Source organism: Leopardus geoffroyi, chromosome E1, assembly GCF_018350155.1.
Source record: "Leopardus geoffroyi isolate Oge1 chromosome E1, O.geoffroyi_Oge1_pat1.0, whole genome shotgun sequence".
Lineage (NCBI taxonomy): Eukaryota > Metazoa > Chordata > Mammalia > Carnivora > Felidae > Leopardus > Leopardus geoffroyi.
Window position 1 is genome coordinate 39,876,553 of NC_059330.1, and position 19,227 is coordinate 39,895,779.

The window sequence follows — 19,227 nt, forward strand, 5'->3', positions numbered from 1 at the left end:
GGAATTTGTCCATTTCCTTCAGGTTGTCCAGTGTGTTGGCAGGACATAGTATTTTTCATAGTATTCCCTGATAATTGCTTGTATTTCTGAGGGATTGGTTGTCATAATTCCATTTTCATTCACGATTTTGTCTATTTGGATTATCTCCCTTTTCTTTTTGAGAAGCCTGGCTAGAGGTTTATCAATTTGTTTATGTTTTCAAAAAACCAACTCTTGGTTTCGTTGATCTGCTGTACAGTCTTTTTAGATTCTATATTGTTTATTTCTGCTGTGATCTTTATTATTTCTCTTCTTCTGCTGGGTTTGGGGTGTCTTTGCTGTTCTGCTTCTGTTTCCTTTAGGTGTGCTGTTAGATTTTGTATTTGGGATTTTTCTTGTTTCTTGAGATAGGCCTGGATTGCAATGTATTTTCCTCTCAGGACTGCCTTCGCTGTATCCCAAAGCGTTTGGATTGTTGTATTTTCATTTTCGTTTGTTTCCGTATAGTTTTTAATTTCTTCTCTGATTGTCTGGTTGACCCATTCATTCTTTAGTAAGGGGTTCTTTAACCCCCGTGCTTTTGGAGGTTTTCCAGACTTTTTCCTGTGGTTGATTTCAAGCTTCATAGCATTGTGGTCTGAAAGTGTGCACGGTATGATCTCAATTCTTTTATACTTATGAAGGGCTGTTTTGTGACCCAGTATGTGATCTGTCTTGGAGAATGTTCCATGTGCATTCGAGAAGAAAGTATATTCTGTTGCCTTGGGATGCAGAATTCTAAATATATCTGTTAAGTCCATCTGATCCAATGTATCATTCAGGGCCCTTGTTTCTTTATTGGTCCTGTGTCTAGATGATCTCTCCGTTCCTGTAAGTGGAGTGTTAAAGTCCCCTGCAATGACCACATTCTTATCAATAAAGTTGCTTATGTTTGTGATTAATTGTTTTATATATTTGGGGGCTCCCATATTCAGTGCATAGACATTTATAATTGTTGGCTCTGCCTGACGGATAGACCCTGAAATCATTATATAATGCCCTTCTTCGTCTCTTGTTACGGCCTTTAATTTAAAGTCTAGTTTGTCTGATGTAAGTATGGCTACTCCAGCTTTCTTTTGACTTCCAGTAGCATGATAGATAGTTCTCCATCCCCTCACTTTCAATCTGAAGATCTCCTCAGGTCTAAAATGAGTCTCTTGTAGAGGGCAAATAGATGGGTCTTGTTTTGTTTTGTATTGTATTGTATTGTTTTGTTTTGTTGTTTTTATCCATTCTGATACCCTATGTCTTTTGGTTGGAGCATTTAGTCCATTGACATTTAGTGTTATTATAGAAAGATATGGGTTTAGAGTCATCGTGATGTCTGTAGGATTCATGCTTGTAGTGATATCTCTGGGACTTTGTGGTCCTTGGACATTTCACTCACAGAATCCACCTTAGGATCTCTGTAGAGCTGGTTTAGTGGTGATGAATTCCTTCAGTTTTTGTTTGTTTGGGAAGACGTTTATTTCTCCTTCTATTCTGAATGACAGACTTGCCGGATAAAGGATTCTCGGCTGCAGATTTTTTTGTGTTCCTCACATAGAAGATTTCCTGCCATTCCTTTCTGGCCTGCCAAGTTTCAGTAGATAGGTCTGTCACTAGTCTTACCGGTCTCCCTTTATATGTTAGAGAGTGTTTATCCCTAGCTGCTTTCAGAATTTTCTCTTTCTCCTTGTATTTTGCCAGTTTCACTATGATATGTCATGCAGAAGATCGATTCAAGTTACGTCTGAAGTGAGTTCTCCGTGCCTCTCGGATTTCAGTGCCTTTTTCCTTCCCCAGATCAGGGATGTGCTCAGCTATGATTTCTTCAAGTACACCTTCAGCCCCTTTCTCTCTGTCTTCCTCTTCTGGAATTCCTAGTGTACGGATATTGTTGCATTCTATTGCATCACTTAGTTCTCTAATTCTCCCCTCACACTCCTGGATTTTTTTATCTCTTTTTCTCAGCTTCTTCTTTTTCCATAATTTGATCTTCTAATTCACCTGTTCTCTCCTCTGCCTATTCAATCCGAGCTGTGGTCGCCTCCCTTTCATTTTGCACCTCATTTATAGCATTTTTTTTAGCTCCTCCTGACTATTTCTTCGTCCCTTGATCTCTGTAGCAATAGATTCTCTGCTGTCCTCTACACTTTTTTCAAGCCCAACGATGAATTTTAGGACTATTATTCTAAATTCTTGTTCCGTTATATTGCTTAAATCGTTTTTGATCAATTCGTTAGCTGTCGCTACTTCCTGGAGTTTCTTTTGAGGAGAATTCTTCCGTTTCGTCATTTTGGATAGTCCCTGGGGTGGTGCGGAACTGCAGGGCACTTCCCCTGTGCTGTCTGGAGTAACTTGTGTTGGTGGGCGGGGCCGCAGTCAGACCCGATGTGTGTCCCCAGCCCACCGCTGGGGCCACAGTCAGACTGGTGTGTACCTTATCTTCCCCTCGCCCAGGGGCAGGACTCACTGTGGAGTGGAGTGGCCCCTGTGTGGGCTACTTGCACACTGCCAGGCTCGTGGTGCTGCTTTCATGGGATCTGGCGTATTAACCGGGGGGGGGGGGGGGGGGATCCGCAAGGTGCACAGGGGTGGGAGGGGCGGGCTCAGCTCGCTTTGCTGTCGGTGGTCCCCTGAGGGAGGGGCCCTGCAGCACCAGGGAGGGAGGCCGACCCGTCCGAGGGATGGATCCACACAAGCACAGCGTCGGGTGTTTGTGCAGTGCAAGCAAGTTCGGTGAACTGGTTCCCTTTGGGGCTTTGGCTGGGGGATGGGAGAGGGAGATGGCGCTGGCCAGCGCCTTTGTTCCCGGCGGAGCTGAGCTCTTGTCTTCCAGGGCTCAACACCTCTCCCTCCCGGTGTCCTCTCGCCCTCCCTCTCTCCGAGCAGAGCTGTTGACTTATACCATGCCAGATGTTAAGTCCCGCTGGCTGTCAGAACTCACGCAGTCCGGCCCCTCCGCTTTTGCAAGCCAGACTCGGGGGCTCTGCCTTGCCGGGCGGGCTTCCCCTCCACCGCCCCGGCTACCTCCCGCCAGTCCTTGTAGCCCGCACCGCCTCTCCGCCCTTCCTACCCTCTTCCGTGGGCCTCTTGTCTATGCTTGGCTCCAGAGAGTCCATTCTGCTAGTCTTCTGGTGGTTTACTGGGTTATTTAGGCAGGTGTGGGTGGAATCTAAGTGATCAGCAGGACGAGGTGAGCCCAGCGTACTCCTACGCCTCCGTCTTCTCCCTGTTTCTTATCTTATTCTTAATAAAATTATTCTGCATCAATTCTGGAAAAAAAAAAAAACCCAAGTTTGAATACTCGGCAAGTTCCTCTCCTGAAGACTTACCTTTCGCTGGCAAATCTACAGCAAACCGTTTTTGGATCTATTTCAAATGTGAATGGATTGTAGTCAATTCGGGTTCTTTTAGTTACTGTTTCTGCTTATTCTCCATTTTGTGATAGTCCAACATAGCACACAGCAAATCTTTTGAAAGACTTATTACCTATGGTTGAGACACATCCGGGAAGAGCACACTTAGAGACCTACTACTTTGTTCTGTTCATTTTAGCATTGGGAAAGTGCCTCTCTCAAATTACTGCCAGGTTTTAAAGCCTATATGTTGAGTGGATTTGTTGAGATACACACATTGACAGTTACTGGCATTACAGATGTGATGTGGAGTCTCCTACCCAGGTATTTACAGTTAACTGAAAAGATTACACACACACACACACACACACACACACAACTGTAATAAAATATGAAACAGTTACATCAAAGGTGGGAATAGTAGTGTAATTTAAGTAAAGAGTTGTGTTTTAGGCAAATTAGCCAAGATGACAGTTTAGTAAAGACATAGATTTTATTCATAAATAATTGTAGTCACCACTTCTAACTTACTTTTACGATTTACTATAAATTTTAGGTGAAATTTACACACGTTGGAATGCAGAAATCCTGACTGTATTCATCCAGTGCGATACGTTTTCAAAAACTGATGCACATCCATGTAATCCCCACATTTATCAAGAAGAGGAACATGCCCTTAGACCAAAAAGTCCCCACTTGTCATTTAGTAAACTCCCTGGTACCAGAGGCAATTGCCGTCTCAATACATTTCTCACCGTCACATTGTTTTGATCTAGAACTCCAAACAAATGATAATATAGTATAATTTCTGTTCTGTCCTCCACTTAGCTTGGCACATGCTAATGTTGATGCAGGTATCACTAGATCAGACCTGTCCTAACAAAGTACCAAGGTTTATGATAGCTATTACCAATTACTTTCATGGTAGGGTAACCAACTTTCATTTAAGCTCATCATTTTTAATCACATAAACAGAGTAAGAAATTGAGTTCCTCCTGGTTTTCAAAAAAATTTCATATCGTGGAAAACATACATATACTAAAACGTGTAAAACATATAAATACAAGTCATTATGGAGCAAATCGTCTCTGTGCACAACACTTGAGTCGAGAAATAGAACACTGCTATCAAGATGGCTCTTCCTATGTCTTTTCTTGGTCATAATTCTCCTTCCATCTTATAGATGGCTACTATGCTGATTTCTCAAGTAACCATTTCATCTATTTTCTTTATAGTTTTATTACCTAGGTATAACCCCGAAACCATAGAGTTTAGTTTTAAATGTTTTCACATTTTATATAAGGAAATCTTACTATGTATGTGTTTGGATTCTTTCACTCAATTATGTAATGGTTCTAGTAGGAAGCCTCCAAGGTGGCCCAATAATTTCAGCCTCTTGGTGTTCAGAGTCTCATGTAATTTCCTCCCCTTGAGTAACTTGCTTGTATCCACAGGATATGACAACATCGAGTGACTGAGTTACAAATGATTGTGATTTTCATTTTAATGCCAACTCTTTCTCCCTCTCTCACTGGCTTTGATAAAGCCAGGCGCTATGTGGGAGAGATCCTTGCAGCAAAGAACTGAGTGCAGTCTCATTCGACGACCAGCAAGGAAGTGAGGTCCTCCCTCCTGTGGACTGCGAGGAATTGAATCCTGCCAATGACCACATAAGTGAACTTGGAAGTGGATTCTTCCCCAGACCATACCTAGATGAGACCCTAGTGCCAGCCAGCACTTTGAGTGCAGACTTGTGAAACCCTATGAAATGGAGAGTCTGGGTGGGCCGTACCTGGATTTTGGATCCACAGAAACAGAGAAGATAAATTTGAGTGTCACTCTGAGCTACTAAATTTTTAGGTAATGTTACATAACAGTAGGTAACCGGTACAGATTCATCTAGGGCCACGGCCCACACAGTTGAGAAGGGAGGGATCAGAAGGTGCAGAGGGAAATAGAAATGCTGAAATGGATATAGTCATAAGGTCACAAAGCCCACGTAGCCATTCCCTAGGAGGGTCTGGGGCACTCTCTTTACCACGCTATTAGGGACTCCTCAAGTACCAGTGTCAGCAGCCTCTTGGGAGAGGAGTGCCTATTGTCTAACGTTGGAGGTTGTGGTAGGGAATACTGTGACCAAACTGTGCTCCCTAGGAAGAATGGGGATGGTCATAGCTCTGAATGACTGAGTCATGTGCAGGACTTAATTGTAGGAAGTAATGTGGGTATAATTCTGTGATTGCCAACAAGGTCGGAATGACAAAGGGGGCAGAATGATATGTGACCCTCAGGGATCTATCAATATGGATAATAGAGCATGGTTTCCCTCATAATAGGATATAGGCAGCCAACTCAGTTTCACCCTCATATACGCAAAAGCCTCCAAGCACGTGCGCGCGCGCGCACACACACACACACACACACACACACACACACATATACAAACACACACAGACATATACACGTACCCCTGGTTCTGCCCATGTCTGTGCATTTCTGTCATTAACCTTGCTCCAGGTGGTTTGTCACAGTTTCTATCAAAACCTACAAGTAGAGAGTTAATGGTCGGCTTCTCTGCTCCTTAGCTGACTTGCCTGGCACAGTGACCAAGGTCTTCATTCCTTATATTCCTTATTCCTTATATAGGTGTGTGTGTATGTGTGTGTGTGTGTGTGTGTGTGTGGCATTAAAACACATAAGAATAAAGAACAAAGGCTGAGGTCATTGATCCAATGGAAAGTCATGTTCCCTGACACAGTTGGCAGAGTCAGGCTATTAGCAGACCTAGAAACCATTAGCCTACAAATGGAGAGGCCAGTCCTCTAGGTTGAAGGGCTGCACGAGTCCATATCATAGAAATTCTTTCATCCTTCTTCCAGAAGTCTATGGCCATTGGTTCAGCGGAAGCTAGAATACTCATGGGTTTGCAGGCTGTTGGACGTGGGATCTCAGTTGAACTCACTGCTGGATACCCACGATCCTTTATGTCCCCTATTGAAATACCTTGATCTAGATGTGAGAGTTAAAAGAGAACTTTCCCTGTTACCTTCATCTGAATGATCCACTAGGGGGAATTTGTGCCTCCTTCTACCATAATTGTAGGCTGTGTGCCTCTAGAGGTCTCAGCTCTAAGACAGGAAAGCTCATTGGAAGGCACGTGGGTAGTTCTGATTGGAAGTAAAATTCTGGCTGCCACCTTACCCCTTTGGGTTTCTAGTGCCAGGAAGGCAGCAGTCAACGTTAGGAGCTACAGGGGCCACAGGGAATATTTTTAGCATTCAGGTGATCTGCAGGGACATTTGTGGTATTCCTATTCCCGGCATTCACTGCAGATGGGCAAGTAGTGTAGCCTGAAGAGGACATAGGACCCATGGGTTCAGAACTCTCAGGGATGGGGACCTTGGTCACAACACCGGCAAGGAAGCTAAAGGCAGAGAGGAACTGCCCACTAACCCTCATGCTGTAGGTTTTTACAGAAACTGTGACAAACCACATGGAGCAAGGTTAATGAGAGAAATCCACAGACATGAGCAGAACCAGGGGTAGGTATACAATACCGCATTCTGATGCTCTTTGCCATACATGCCATCATCCACAAGGTAGTGTGAGTATGGACTATGAGTGGCTCACACTGATCACACACTGTAGGTAAGGGTCTCAGTCTCTGGGGTGGGGGACGCCAGGAGTTCTTCCTCTCCATCCGTTCCACCCATCTAAGGGTGTCAAAACGTAGTGAAAGTGATGTAGGAGTACAATGGCCTAACCCCTTCGCCTTGGTGACGAGCAAGTCCGTGGTCCAGTACACACCCCTCATGTGTGGGTCAGAATACGAGGGTGGAGTTGAACTGAAAGCACCCTTTGTCTTAGCTTCTTTTACTCCCCTGTGCTGACTCCGCTTTGCACTGGGTCTCCTGAGAGCACCTCCTTCCTTATGCAGTACTTGTGCAGGAATACCCGTTGTAGGCTCTGGTGTTTTGAATGCAACGTGAGAATCGCAGTTTGGTGCGGTCCGCCTCAAGCATAGCCTCCTTGAGAGAGACACTTCCTAACATGGTGAGCTGTTTTATTCGTGGGAGTGTCTCCTGTCCCTCAGGATACATGATCTTTCAGGAATTGGACACAGGAAGTCTAAAACCAAGTATATACAAGCTGTGAGAAGCAACAGCATCCTATGAAAAGATTCAGTGGTTCAGCGGAGAATAAGGTCGAGAGCCCACGGTGTCACCCAGTGACCGTTCATATCATAGGGAAATGTTTGAAGGCACTGTTACTGAGACTTGGAACACTGGTGTCAGGTCGACCTCAGGGTCAGAGCTCAAAACAGAGGCTTGAGACCAAGTAGATTGTCTGGGAGGTGGTCCCAAGTAGTGCTGTAGGGATACTGTGAAGTGATCCGGGGAAGGGTGGAAACCAATCCAGGTTGAGTTCAAGAGCAGGTGAGTCCTGTGGGCATCGGGGGTTCGTTCAGTGCTACTGAGGCCCTCTGGTCTCCCATGTCCCACTAGAGGGGATAGAGGCTAGAGCACTTATCCACCATCTACTGGCAACTGTTTGAACACTTCTCCCTGGCGCGTGCCTTCCCTATTATGTCCTTTGCGATCTGCTCCTTCGTGTAGACCCAGCCCTCCGCAGAGAGTTCCAGTTGCTTGCTGTAAGTCACCATCCTACACTGTTAGCGTGGGAAGGACTGAGGTGATAGAAGTGAAAATCCTGAAATCACCTGCTATGATCTCCTCGTTGTGCAGAGAACAGAAGACCTGGCAGCTAAGGGTGTCCATTCACGAAGGAAAAAAGAATGAGACACGATTCTTTATATTTAATGCCTGGAAAGTTAAGATTTATTTGCTATATAGAAACATCTCCATAGACAACATCTGACAGTAACAGATACATCAGTTAGGATGATATGTTATCGTATATCAGGGAAAATACACCCTTTGTACTGAATTGGGATGGACATCATAAGAAACAGGTGGGAGGGAATTGGGCAGTGGGGTGGTACATTCCAAGGCCAAGCGGTTGAAAAATCACTGGGAACTGAGGTTTTACAGTTGGCCTCACATGATTCAGCTCCCAGTTGGACTGCGACATGAAGGAGATTGGCTGATGAAAACAGCAGGGTGCAGGTCAGGGCACTCAGCAGCAGCAAGAGCCACTAGAGCAGGTGGGTGGGTGGTGGCAGGGGGTCTAGCAACAGCTGGGGCGGCAGCAGCTGGACACACAGCAGGTGGGAGGGCAGCAGGTGGTCCGGCAGCAGGTGGTCTGGCAGCAGGTGGGGCGGCAGCAAGGCTGGCAGCAGCTGGAGCCACAGCAATTCGAGCCACAGCCGCTGGAGCCCCCACAGCAGGGGCGGCAGCAGCTGGACACACAGCAGCTGGGGCGGCAGCAGGTGGTCCGGCAGCAGGTGGTCTGGCAGCAGGTGGGGCGGCAGCAAGGCTGGCAGCAGCTGGAGCCACAGCAGCTGGAACCCCCACAGCAGGGGCGGCAGCAGCTGGAGCCACAGCAGCTGGGGCGGCAGCAGGTGGTTCTGCAGCAGGTGGTCTGGCAGCAGGTGGGGCGGCAGCAGCTAGAGATGCAGCAGCTGGGTCTGGAACCACAGCAGCTGGGGCGGCAGCAAGTGGTCCTGCAGCAGGTGGTCTGGCAGCAGGTGGGGCGGCAGCAAGGCTGGCAGCAGCTGGAGCCACAGCAGCTGGGGCGACAGCAGGTGGTCCTGCAGCAGGTGGTCTGGCAGCAGCTGGGGCGGCAACAAGTCTCCTGGCCACAGCCCTGCTCAGAGCAGACGGAGCCACAACAGGAGTTGACCATGGTGTCAGAGAGTGGAGGTTCTGGGATGGTTTCCAGGAGAGTGAGGGGCTTGAGTCTGACGTCTCCTCGTGCCATGGCCTCTTATATACTGCCCGTCCATGGTGAGTTGTCAACACATCTTCCTTGTGTTTGTTTACCTAATATGAACTAATTATCAGATTACACAATACTGTTTGTGCATGTAATGGTTTAAACTTGTGGGAAACAAAATTTCTTTTCTAGATGTGATGAATTCTCTCTGGTCTGTGTTTCCTCCTGATTCACACCCACTGGCATCTTCCTGACCACTTTCTCCTCCTCTTCCTCCACCGTGGGCTGTCACGTGATAGGTGGCATTTGCAATTACATTTCGTACTCTCCCTCCTGTATCCCCTAGCAGGTAGGATAAGGGCAGTCCTATTTTTGGTGGTGCGTTTCTTCCAATGGTCAGTGGCATGAGTGATGATCTGCATGTGACAAGAAGAAAAGGCCCTCTTTTGTGGGGCAGTTTTGAGCAAAGGGGACAGCTAATATTTATATGACGTTGCTGATTTCTAGCCACTGGACTGGATTTTGTTGGATGTTTCTACCTTGGATCACGTCCTCTACCCTACAACCGTGGCAGACAATTATCTGTATGGTTCCCATCACTGCCATGCTTCATAGTTCATGAAGTGTTAACCTTGGTGTCATGTATGTTTGTTTTTATTTCTCCAGATGCTCTCATCTTGTGGAAGACATTGCTTTATTTTTGTTTCTTATTCTTTTCTTAATATGAAATTTGTTGTCAAATTGGTTTCCATCCAACACCCAGTGCTCATCCCAACAGGTGCCCTCCTCAATACCCATCACGAACTCACCCCTCCCCCCCACACCCCCTCTCCCCATCAACCCTCAGTTTGTTCTCAGTTTTTAAGAGTCTCTTATCTTTTGGCTCCCTCCCTCTCTAACCTTTTTTTTTTTTCCCTTCCCCTCCCCCATGGTCTTCTGGTAAGTTTCTCAGGATCCACATAGGAGTGAAAACATACGGTATCTGTCTTTGTATGACTTATTTCACTTAGCATAACACTCTTTTCACTTAGCCTAATACTCTCCAGTTCCATCCATGTTGCCACAAAAGGGCATATTTCATTCTTTCTCATTGCCACATAGTATACCATTGTGTATATAAACCATAATTTCTATATCCTTTCATCAGTTGGTGGACATTTAAAGGCTCTTTCCATAATTTGGCTATTGTTGAAAGTGCTGCTATAAACATTGGGGTACAAGTGCCCCTGTGCATCAGCACTCCTGTATCCCTTGGGTAAATTCCTAGCAGTGCTATTGCTGGGTCATAGGGTAGATCTATTTTTAATTTTCTGAGGAACCTCCACACTGTTTTCCAGAGAGGCTGCACCAGTTTGCGTTCCCACCAAGAGTGCAAGAGGGTTCCCGTTTCTCCCCATCCTCGCCAGCATCTATAGTTTCCCGATTTGTTCCTTTTTGCCACTCTGACTGGCGTGAGGTAGTATCTCAGTGCGGTTTTGATTGTGTTTCCCTCATGAGGAGCGACGTTGAGCATCTTTTCGTGTGTCTGTCGGCCATCTGGGTGTCTTCTTTAGAGAAGTGTCTATTCATGTTTTCTGTCCATTTCTTCACTGGATTATTTCCTTTTCGGGTGTGGAGTTTGGTGAGCTCTTTATAGATTTTGGATACTAGCCCTTTGTCCGATATGTCATTTGCAAATATCTTTTCCCATTCCGTTGGTTGCCTTTTCGTTTTGTTGATTGTTTCCTTTGCAGTGCAGAGGCTTTTTATCTTCATGAGGTCCCAATAGTTCATTTTTGCTTTTAATTCCCTTGCCTTTGGGGATGTGTCAAGTAAGAAATTTCTGCGGCTGAGGTCAGAGAGGTGTTCTCCTGCTTTCTCCTCTAGGGTTTTGATGGTTTCCTGTCTCACATTGTGGTCCTTCATCCATTTTGAGTTTATTTTTGTGAATGGTGTAAGAAAGTGGTCTAGTTTCATCCTTCTGCATGTTGCTGTCAAGTTCTCCCAGCACCATTTGTTAAAGAGACTGTCTTTTTTCCGTTGGATATTCTTTCCTGCTTTGTCAAAGATTAGTTGGCCATACTTTTGTGGGTCTAATTCTGGGGTTTCTATTCTATTCCATTGGTCTATGTGTCTGTTTTTGTGCCAATACCGTGCTGTCTTGATGATTATAGCTTTGTAGTAGAGGCTAAAGTCGGATTGTGATGCCTCCCGCTTTGGTCTTCTTCTTCAGAATTACTTTGGCTATTCGGGGTCTTTTGTGGTTCCATACACATTTTAGGATTGCTTGTTCCAGCTTCGAGAAGAATGCTGGTGCAATTTTGATTGGGATTCCATTGAATGTGTACATAGCTTTGGGTAGTATTGACACTTTAACAATATTTATTCTTTCAATCCAAGAGCAAGGAATGTTTTTCCATTTCTTGATATCTTCTTCAATTTCCTTCGTAAGCTTTCTATAGTGTTCAGCATACAGATCTTTTACATGTTTGTTTAGGTTTATTCCTAGGTATTTTATGCTTCTTGGTGCAATTGTGAATGGGATCAGTTTCTTTATTTGTCTTTCTGTTGCTTCATTATTAGCGTATAAGAATGCAACCGATTTCTGTACATTGGGTTTGTATCCTGCGACTTTGCTGAATTCATGTATCAGTCCTAGCAGACTTTTGGTGGAGTCTTTCGGGTTTTCCACGTATAATATCGTGTCATCTGCAAGAAGTGAAGGCTTGACTTCATCTTTGCCAATTTTGATGTTTGATGTTTCCTTTTGTTGTCTGATTGCTGATGCTAGCACTTCCAACACTATGTTAACCAAGAGTGGTGAGAGTGGACATCCCTGTCGTGTTCCTGATCACAGGGGGAAAGCTCTCAGTGTTTCCCCATTGAGGATGATATTAGCTGTGGGCTTTTCATAGATGGCTTTTATGATGTTTAAGTATGTTCCTTCTATCCCGACTCTCTCGAGGGTTTTTAATTAAGAAAGGATGCTGAATTTTGTCAAATACTTTTTCTGCATCGATGGACAGGGTCATATGGTTCTTATCTTTTCTTTTATTAATGTGATGTGTCACATTGATTGATTTGCAAATGCTAATTCAGGCCTGCAGCCCAGGAATGAATCCCACTTGATCATGGTGAATAATTCTTTTCATATGCTGTTGAATTCGATTTGCTAGTATCTTATTGACAATTTTTGCATCCGTATTCATCAGGGATATTGGCCTGTAGTTTTCTTTTCTTTCTTTCTTTTTTTTTTTTTTTTTTTTTTTTTTTTTGCTGGCTCTCTGTCTGGTTGAGGAATCAAAGTAATGCTGGAAGTTTTCCTTCCCTTTCTATTTTTTGGAATAGGTTGAGAAGGACAGGTATTATCTCTGCTTTGAATGTCTGGTAGAACTCCCCTGGGTAGGCATCTGGTCCTGGACTCTTGCTTGTTGGGAGATTTTTGATAGCTGATTCAATTTCTTTGCTGGTTATGGGTCTGTTCAAGTTTTCTATTTCTTCCTGTTTGAGTTTGGGAAGTGTGTGGGTGCTTAGGAATTTGTCCATTTCCTTCAGGTTGTCCAGTGTGTTGGCAGGACATAGTATTTTTCATAGTATTCCCTGATAATTGCTTGTATTTCTGAGGGATTGGTTGTCATAATTCCATTTTCATTCACGATTTTGTCTATTTGGATTATCTCCCTTTTCTTTTTGAGAAGCCTGGCTAGAGGTTTATCAATTTGTTTATGTTTTCAAAAAACCAACTCTTGGTTTCGTTGATCTGCTGTACAGTCTTTTTAGATTCTATATTGTTTATTTCTGCTGTGATCTTTATTATTTCTCTTCTTCTGCTGGGTTTGGGGTGTCTTTGCTGTTCTGCTTCTGTTTCCTTTAGGTGTGCTGTTAGATTTTGTATTTGGGATTTTTCTTGTTTCTTGAGATAGGCCTGGATTGCAATGTATTTTCCTCTCAGGACTGCCTTCGCTGTATCCCAAAGCGTTTGGATTGTTGTATTTTCATTTTCGTTTGTTTCCGTATAGTTTTTAATTTCTTCTCTGATTGTCTGGTTGACCCATTCATTCTTTAGTAAGGGGTTCTTTAACCCCCGTGCTTTTGGAGGTTTTCCAGACTTTTTCCTGTGGTTGATTTCAAGCTTCATAGCATTGTGGTCTGAAAGTGTGCACGGTATGATCTCAATTCTTTTATACTTATGAAGGGCTGTTTTGTGACCCAGTATGTGATCTGTCTTGGAGAATGTTCCATGTGCATTCGAGAAGAAAGTATATTCTGTTGCCTTGGGATGCAGAATTCTAAATATATCTGTTAAGTCCATCTGATCCAATGTATCATTCAGGGCCCTTGTTTCTTTATTGGTCCTGTGTCTAGATGATCTCTCCGTTCCTGTAAGTGGAGTGTTAAAGTCCCCTGCAATGACCACATTCTTATCAATAAAGTTGCTTATGTTTGTGATTAATTGTTTTATATATTTGGGGGCTCCCATATTCAGTGCATAGACATTTATAATTGTTGGCTCTGCCTGACGGATAGACCCTGAAATCATTATATAATGCCCTTCTTCGTCTCTTGTTACGGCCTTTAATTTAAAGTCTAGTTTGTCTGATGTAAGTATGGCTACTCCAGCTTTCTTTTGACTTCCAGTAGCATGATAGATAGTTCTCCATCCCCTCACTTTCAATCTGAAGATCTCCTCAGGTCTAAAATGAGTCTCTTGTAGAGGGCAAATAGATGGGTCTTGTTTTGTTTTGTATTGTATTGTATTGTTTTGTTTTGTTGTTTTTATCCATTCTGATACCCTATGTCTTTTGGTTGGAGCATTTAGTCCATTGACATTTAGTGTTATTATAGAAAGATATGGGTTTAGAGTCATCGTGATGTCTGTAGGATTCATGCTTGTAGTGATATCTCTGGGACTTTGTGGTCCTTGGACATTTCACTCACAGAATCCACCTTAGGATCTCTGTAGAGCTGGTTTAGTGGTGATGAATTCCTTCAGTTTTTGTTTGTTTGGGAAGACGTTTATTTCTCCTTCTATTCTGAATGACAGACTTGCCGGATAAAGGATTCTCGGCTGCAGATTTTTTTGTGTTCCTCACATAGAAGATTTCCTGCCATTCCTTTCTGGCCTGCCAAGTTTCAGTAGATAGGTCTGTCACTAGTCTTACCGGTCTCCCTTTATATGTTAGAGAGTGTTTATCCCTAGCTGCTTTCAGAATTTTCTCTTTCTCCTTGTATTTTGCCAGTTTCACTATGATATGTCATGCAGAAGATCGATTCAAGTTACGTCTGAAGTGAGTTCTCCGTGCCTCTCGGATTTCAGTGCCTTTTTCCTTCCCCAGATCAGGGATGTGCTCAGCTATGATTTCTTCAAGTACACCTTCAGCCCCTTTCTCTCTGTCTTCCTCTTCTGGAATTCCTAGTGTACGGATATTGTTGCATTCTATTGCATCACTTAGTTCTCTAATTCTCCCCTCACACTCCTGGATTTTTTTATCTCTTTTTCTCAGCTTCTTCTTTTTCCATAATTTGATCTTCTAATTCACCTGTTCTCTCCTCTGCCTATTCAATCCGAGCTGTGGTCGCCTCCCTTTCATTTTGCACCTCATTTATAGCATTTTTTTTAGCTCCTCCTGACTATTTCTTCGTCCCTTGATCTCTGTAGCAATAGATTCTCTGCTGTCCTCTACACTTTTTTCAAGCCCAACGATGAATTTTAGGACTATTATTCTAAATTCTTGTTCCGTTATATTGCTTAAATCGTTTTTGATCAATTCGTTAGCTGTCGCTACTTCCTGGAGTTTCTTTTGAGGAGAATTCTTCCGTTTCGTCATTTTGGATAGTCCCTGGGGTGGTGCGGAACTGCAGGGCACTTCCCCTGTGCTGTCTGGAGTAACTTGTGTTGGTGGGCGGGGCCGCAGTCAGACCCGATGTGTGTCCCCAGCCCACCGCTGGGGCCACAGTCAGACTGGTGTGTACCTTATCTTCCCCTCGCCCAGGGGCAGGACTCACTGTGGAGTGGAGTGGCCCCTGTGTGGGCTACTTGCACACTGCCAGGCTCGTGGTGCTGCTTTCATGGGATCTGGCGTATTAACCGGGGGGGGGGGGGGGGGGGGGGATCCGCAAGGTGCACAGGGGTGGGAGGGGCGGGCTCAGCTCGCTTTGCTGTCGGTGGTCCCCTGAGGGAGGGGCCCTGCAGCACCAGGGAGGGAGGCCGACCCGTCCGAGGGATGGATCCACACAAGCACAGCGTCGGGTGTTTGTGCAGTGCAAGCAAGTTCGGTGAACTGGTTCCCTTTGGGGCTTTGGCTGGGGGATGGGAGAGGGAGATGGCGCTGGCCAGCGCCTTTGTTCCCGGCGGAGCTGAGCTCTTGTCTTCCAGGGCTCAACACCTCTCCCTCCCGGTGTCCTCTCGCCCTCCCTCTCTCCGAGCAGAGCTGTTGACTTATACCATGCCAGATGTTAAGTCCCGCTGGCTGTCAGAACTCACGCAGTCCGGCCCCTCCGCTTTTGCAAGCCAGACTCGGGGGCTCTGCCTTGCCGGGCGGGCTTCCCCTCCACCGCCCCGGCTACCTCCCGCCAGTCCTTGTAGCCCGCACCGCCTCTCCGCCCTTCCTACCCTCTTCCGTGGGCCTCTTGTCTATGCTTGGCTCCAGAGAGTCCATTCTGCTAGTCTTCTGGTGGTTTACTGGGTTATTTAGGCAGGTGTGGGTGGAATCTAAGTGATCAGCAGGACGAGGTGAGCCCAGCGTACTCCTACGCCTCCGTCTTCTCCCTGTTTCTTATCTTATTCTTAATAAAATTATTCTGCATCAATTCTGGAAAAAAAAAAAAACCCAAGTTTGAATACTCGGCAAGTTCCTCTCCTGAAGACTTACCTTTCGCTGGCAAATCTACAGCAAACCGTTTTTGGATCTATTTCAAATGTGAATGGATTGTAGTCAATTCGGGTTCTTTTAGTTACTGTTTCTGCTTATTCTCCATTTTGTGATAGTCCAACATAGCACACAGCAAATCTTTTGAAAGACTTATTACCTATGGTTGAGACACATCCGGGAAGAGCACACTTAGAGACCTACTACTTTGTTCTGTTCATTTTAGCATTGGGAAAGTGCCTCTCTCAAATTACTGCCAGGTTTTAAAGCCTATATGTTGAGTGGATTTGTTGAGATACACACATTGACAGTTACTGGCATTACAGATGTGATGTGGAGTCTCCTACCCAGGTATTTACAGTTAACTGAAAAGATTACACACACACACACACACACACACACACAACTGTAATAAAATATGAAACAGTTACATCAAAGGTGGGAATAGTAGTGTAATTTAAGTAAAGAGTTGTGTTTTAGGCAAATTAGCCAAGATGACAGTTTAGTAAAGACATAGATTTTATTCATAAATAATTGTAGTCACCACTTCTAACTTACTTTTACGATTTACTATAAATTTTAGGTGAAATTTACACACGTTGGAATGCAGAAATCCTGACTGTATTCATCCAGTGCGATACGTTTTCAAAAACTGATGCACATCCATGTAATCCCCACATTTATCAAGAAGAGGAACATGCCCTTAGACCAAAAAGTCCCCACTTGTCATTTAGTAAACTCCCTGGTACCAGAGGCAATTGCCGTCTCAATACATTTCTCACCGTCACATTGTTTTGATCTAGAACTCCAAACAAATGATAATATAGTATAATTTCTGTTCTGTCCTCCACTTAGCTTGGCACATGCTAATGTTGATGCAGGTATCACTAGATCAGACCTGTCCTAACAAAGTACCAAGGTTTATGATAGCTATTACCAATTACTTTCATGGTAGGGTAACCAACTTTCATTTAAGCTCATCATTTTTAATCACATAAACAGAGTAAGAAATTGAGTTCCTCCTGGTTTTCAAAAAAATTTCATATCGTGGAAAACATACATATACTAAAACGTGTAAAACATATAAATACAAGTCATTATGGAGCAAATCGTCTCTGTGCACAACACTTGAGTCGAGAAATAGAACACTGCTATCAAGATGGCTCTTCCTATGTCTTTTCTTGGTCATAATTCTCCTTCCATCTTATAGATGGCTACTATGCTGATTTCTCAAGTAACCATTTCATCTATTTTCTTTATAGTTTTATTACCTAGGTATAACCCCGAAACCATAGAGTTTAGTTTTAAATGTTTTCACATTTTATATAAGGAAATCTTACTATGTATGTGTTTGGATTCTTTCACTCAATTATGTAATGGTTCTAGTAGGAAGCCTCCAAGGTGGCCCAATAATTTCAGCCTCTTGGTGTTCAGAGTCTCATGTAATTTCCTCCCCTTGAGTAACTTGCTTGTATCCACAGGATATGACAACATCGAGTGACTGAGTTACAAATGATTGTGATTTTCATTTTAATGCCAACTCTTTCTCCCTCTCTCACTGGCTTTGATAAAGCCAGGCGCTATGTGGGAGAGATCCTTGCAGCAAAGAACTGAGTGCAGTCTCATTCGACGACCAGCAAGGAAGTGAGGTCCTCCCTCCTGTGGACTGCGAGGAATTGAATCCTGCCAATGACCACATAAGTGAACTTGGAAGTGGATTCTTCCCCAGACCATACCTAGATGAGACCCTAGTGCCAGCCAGCACTTTGAGTGCAGACTTGTGAAACCCTATGAAATGGAGAGTCTGGGTGGGCCGTACCTGGATTTTGGATCCACAGAAACAGAGAAGATAAATTTGAGTGTCACTCTGAGCTACTAAATTTTTAGGTAATGTTACATAACAGTAGGTAACCGGTACAGATTCATCTAGGGCCACGGCCCACACAGTTGAGAAGGGAGGGATCAGAAGGTGCAGAGGGAAATAGAAATGCTGAAATGGATATAGTCATAAGGTCACAAAGCCCACGTAGCCATTCCCTAGGAGGGTCTGGGGCACTCTCTTTACCACGCTATTAGGGACTCCTCAAGTACCAGTGTCAGCAGCCTCTTGGGAGAGGAGTGCCTATTGTCTAACGTTGGAGGTTGTGGTAGGGAATACTGTGACCAAACTGTGCTCCCTAGGAAGAATGGGGATGGTCATAGCTCTGAATGACTGAGTCATGTGCAGGACTTAATTGTAGGAAGTAATGTGGGTATAATTCTGTGATTGCCAACAAGGTCGGAATGACAAAGGGGGCAGAATGATATGTGACCCTCAGGGATCTATCAATATGGATAATAGAGCATGGTTTCCCTCATAATAGGATATAGGCAGCCAACTCAGTTTCACCCTCATATACGCAAAAGCCTCCAAGCACGTGCGCGCGCGCGCACACACACACACACACACACACACACACACACATATACAAACACACACAGACATATACACGTACCCCTGGTTCTGCCCATGTCTGTGCATTTCTGTCATTAACCTTGCTCCAGGTGGTTTGTCACAGTTTCTATCAAAACCTACAAGTAGAGAGTTAATGGTCGGCTTCTCTGCTCCTTAGCTGACTTGCCTGGCACAGTGACCAAGGTCTTCATTCCTTATATTCCTTATTCCTTATATAGGTGTGTGTGTATGTGTGTGTGTGTGTGTGTGTGTGTGGCATTAAAACACATAAGAATAAAGAACAAAGGCTGAGGTCATTGATCCAATGGAAAGTCATGTTCCCTGACACAGTTGGCAGAGTCAGGCTATTAGCAGACCTAGAAACCATTAGCCTACAAATGGAGAGGCCAGTCCTCTAGGTTGAAGGGCTGCACGAGTCCATATCATAGAAATTCTTTCATCCTTCTTCCAGAAGTCTATGGCCATTGGTTCAGCGGAAGCTAGAATACTCATGGGTTTGCAGGCTGTTGGACGTGGGATCTCAGTTGAACTCACTGCTGGATACCCACGATCCTTTATGTCCCCTATTGAAATACCTTGATCTAGATGTGAGAGTTAAAAGAGAACTTTCCCTGTTACCTTCATCTGAATGATCCACTAGGGGGAATTTGTGCCTCCTTCTACCATAATTGTAGGCTGTGTGCCTCTAGAGGTCTCAGCTCTAAGACAGGAAAGCTCATTGGAAGGCACG

At 44.5% G+C, this 19,227-nt stretch overlaps 1 protein-coding gene across 1 annotated transcript; it reads right to left on the reverse strand.

The window, feature by feature from the left end:
* Positions 1-8,165: 8,165 nt before the first annotated feature.
* LOC123603665 (keratin-associated protein 4-2-like) lies at positions 8,166-9,644 on the reverse strand. The gene has a single exon (XM_045488811.1). It carries the CDS (start codon positions 9,237-9,239, stop codon positions 8,547-8,549), a length of 693 nt encoding a protein of 230 aa, XP_045344767.1. The 5' UTR covers positions 9,240-9,644; the 3' UTR covers positions 8,166-8,546.
* Positions 9,645-19,227: the final 9,583 nt, after the last annotated feature.

What these genes read in the sequence shown, in the direction of transcription:
- LOC123603665 (XM_045488811.1), bottom strand. Translation starts at nt 9,239, where the DNA reads ATGGCACGAGGAGACGTCAGACTCAAGCCCCTCACTCTCCTGGAAACC.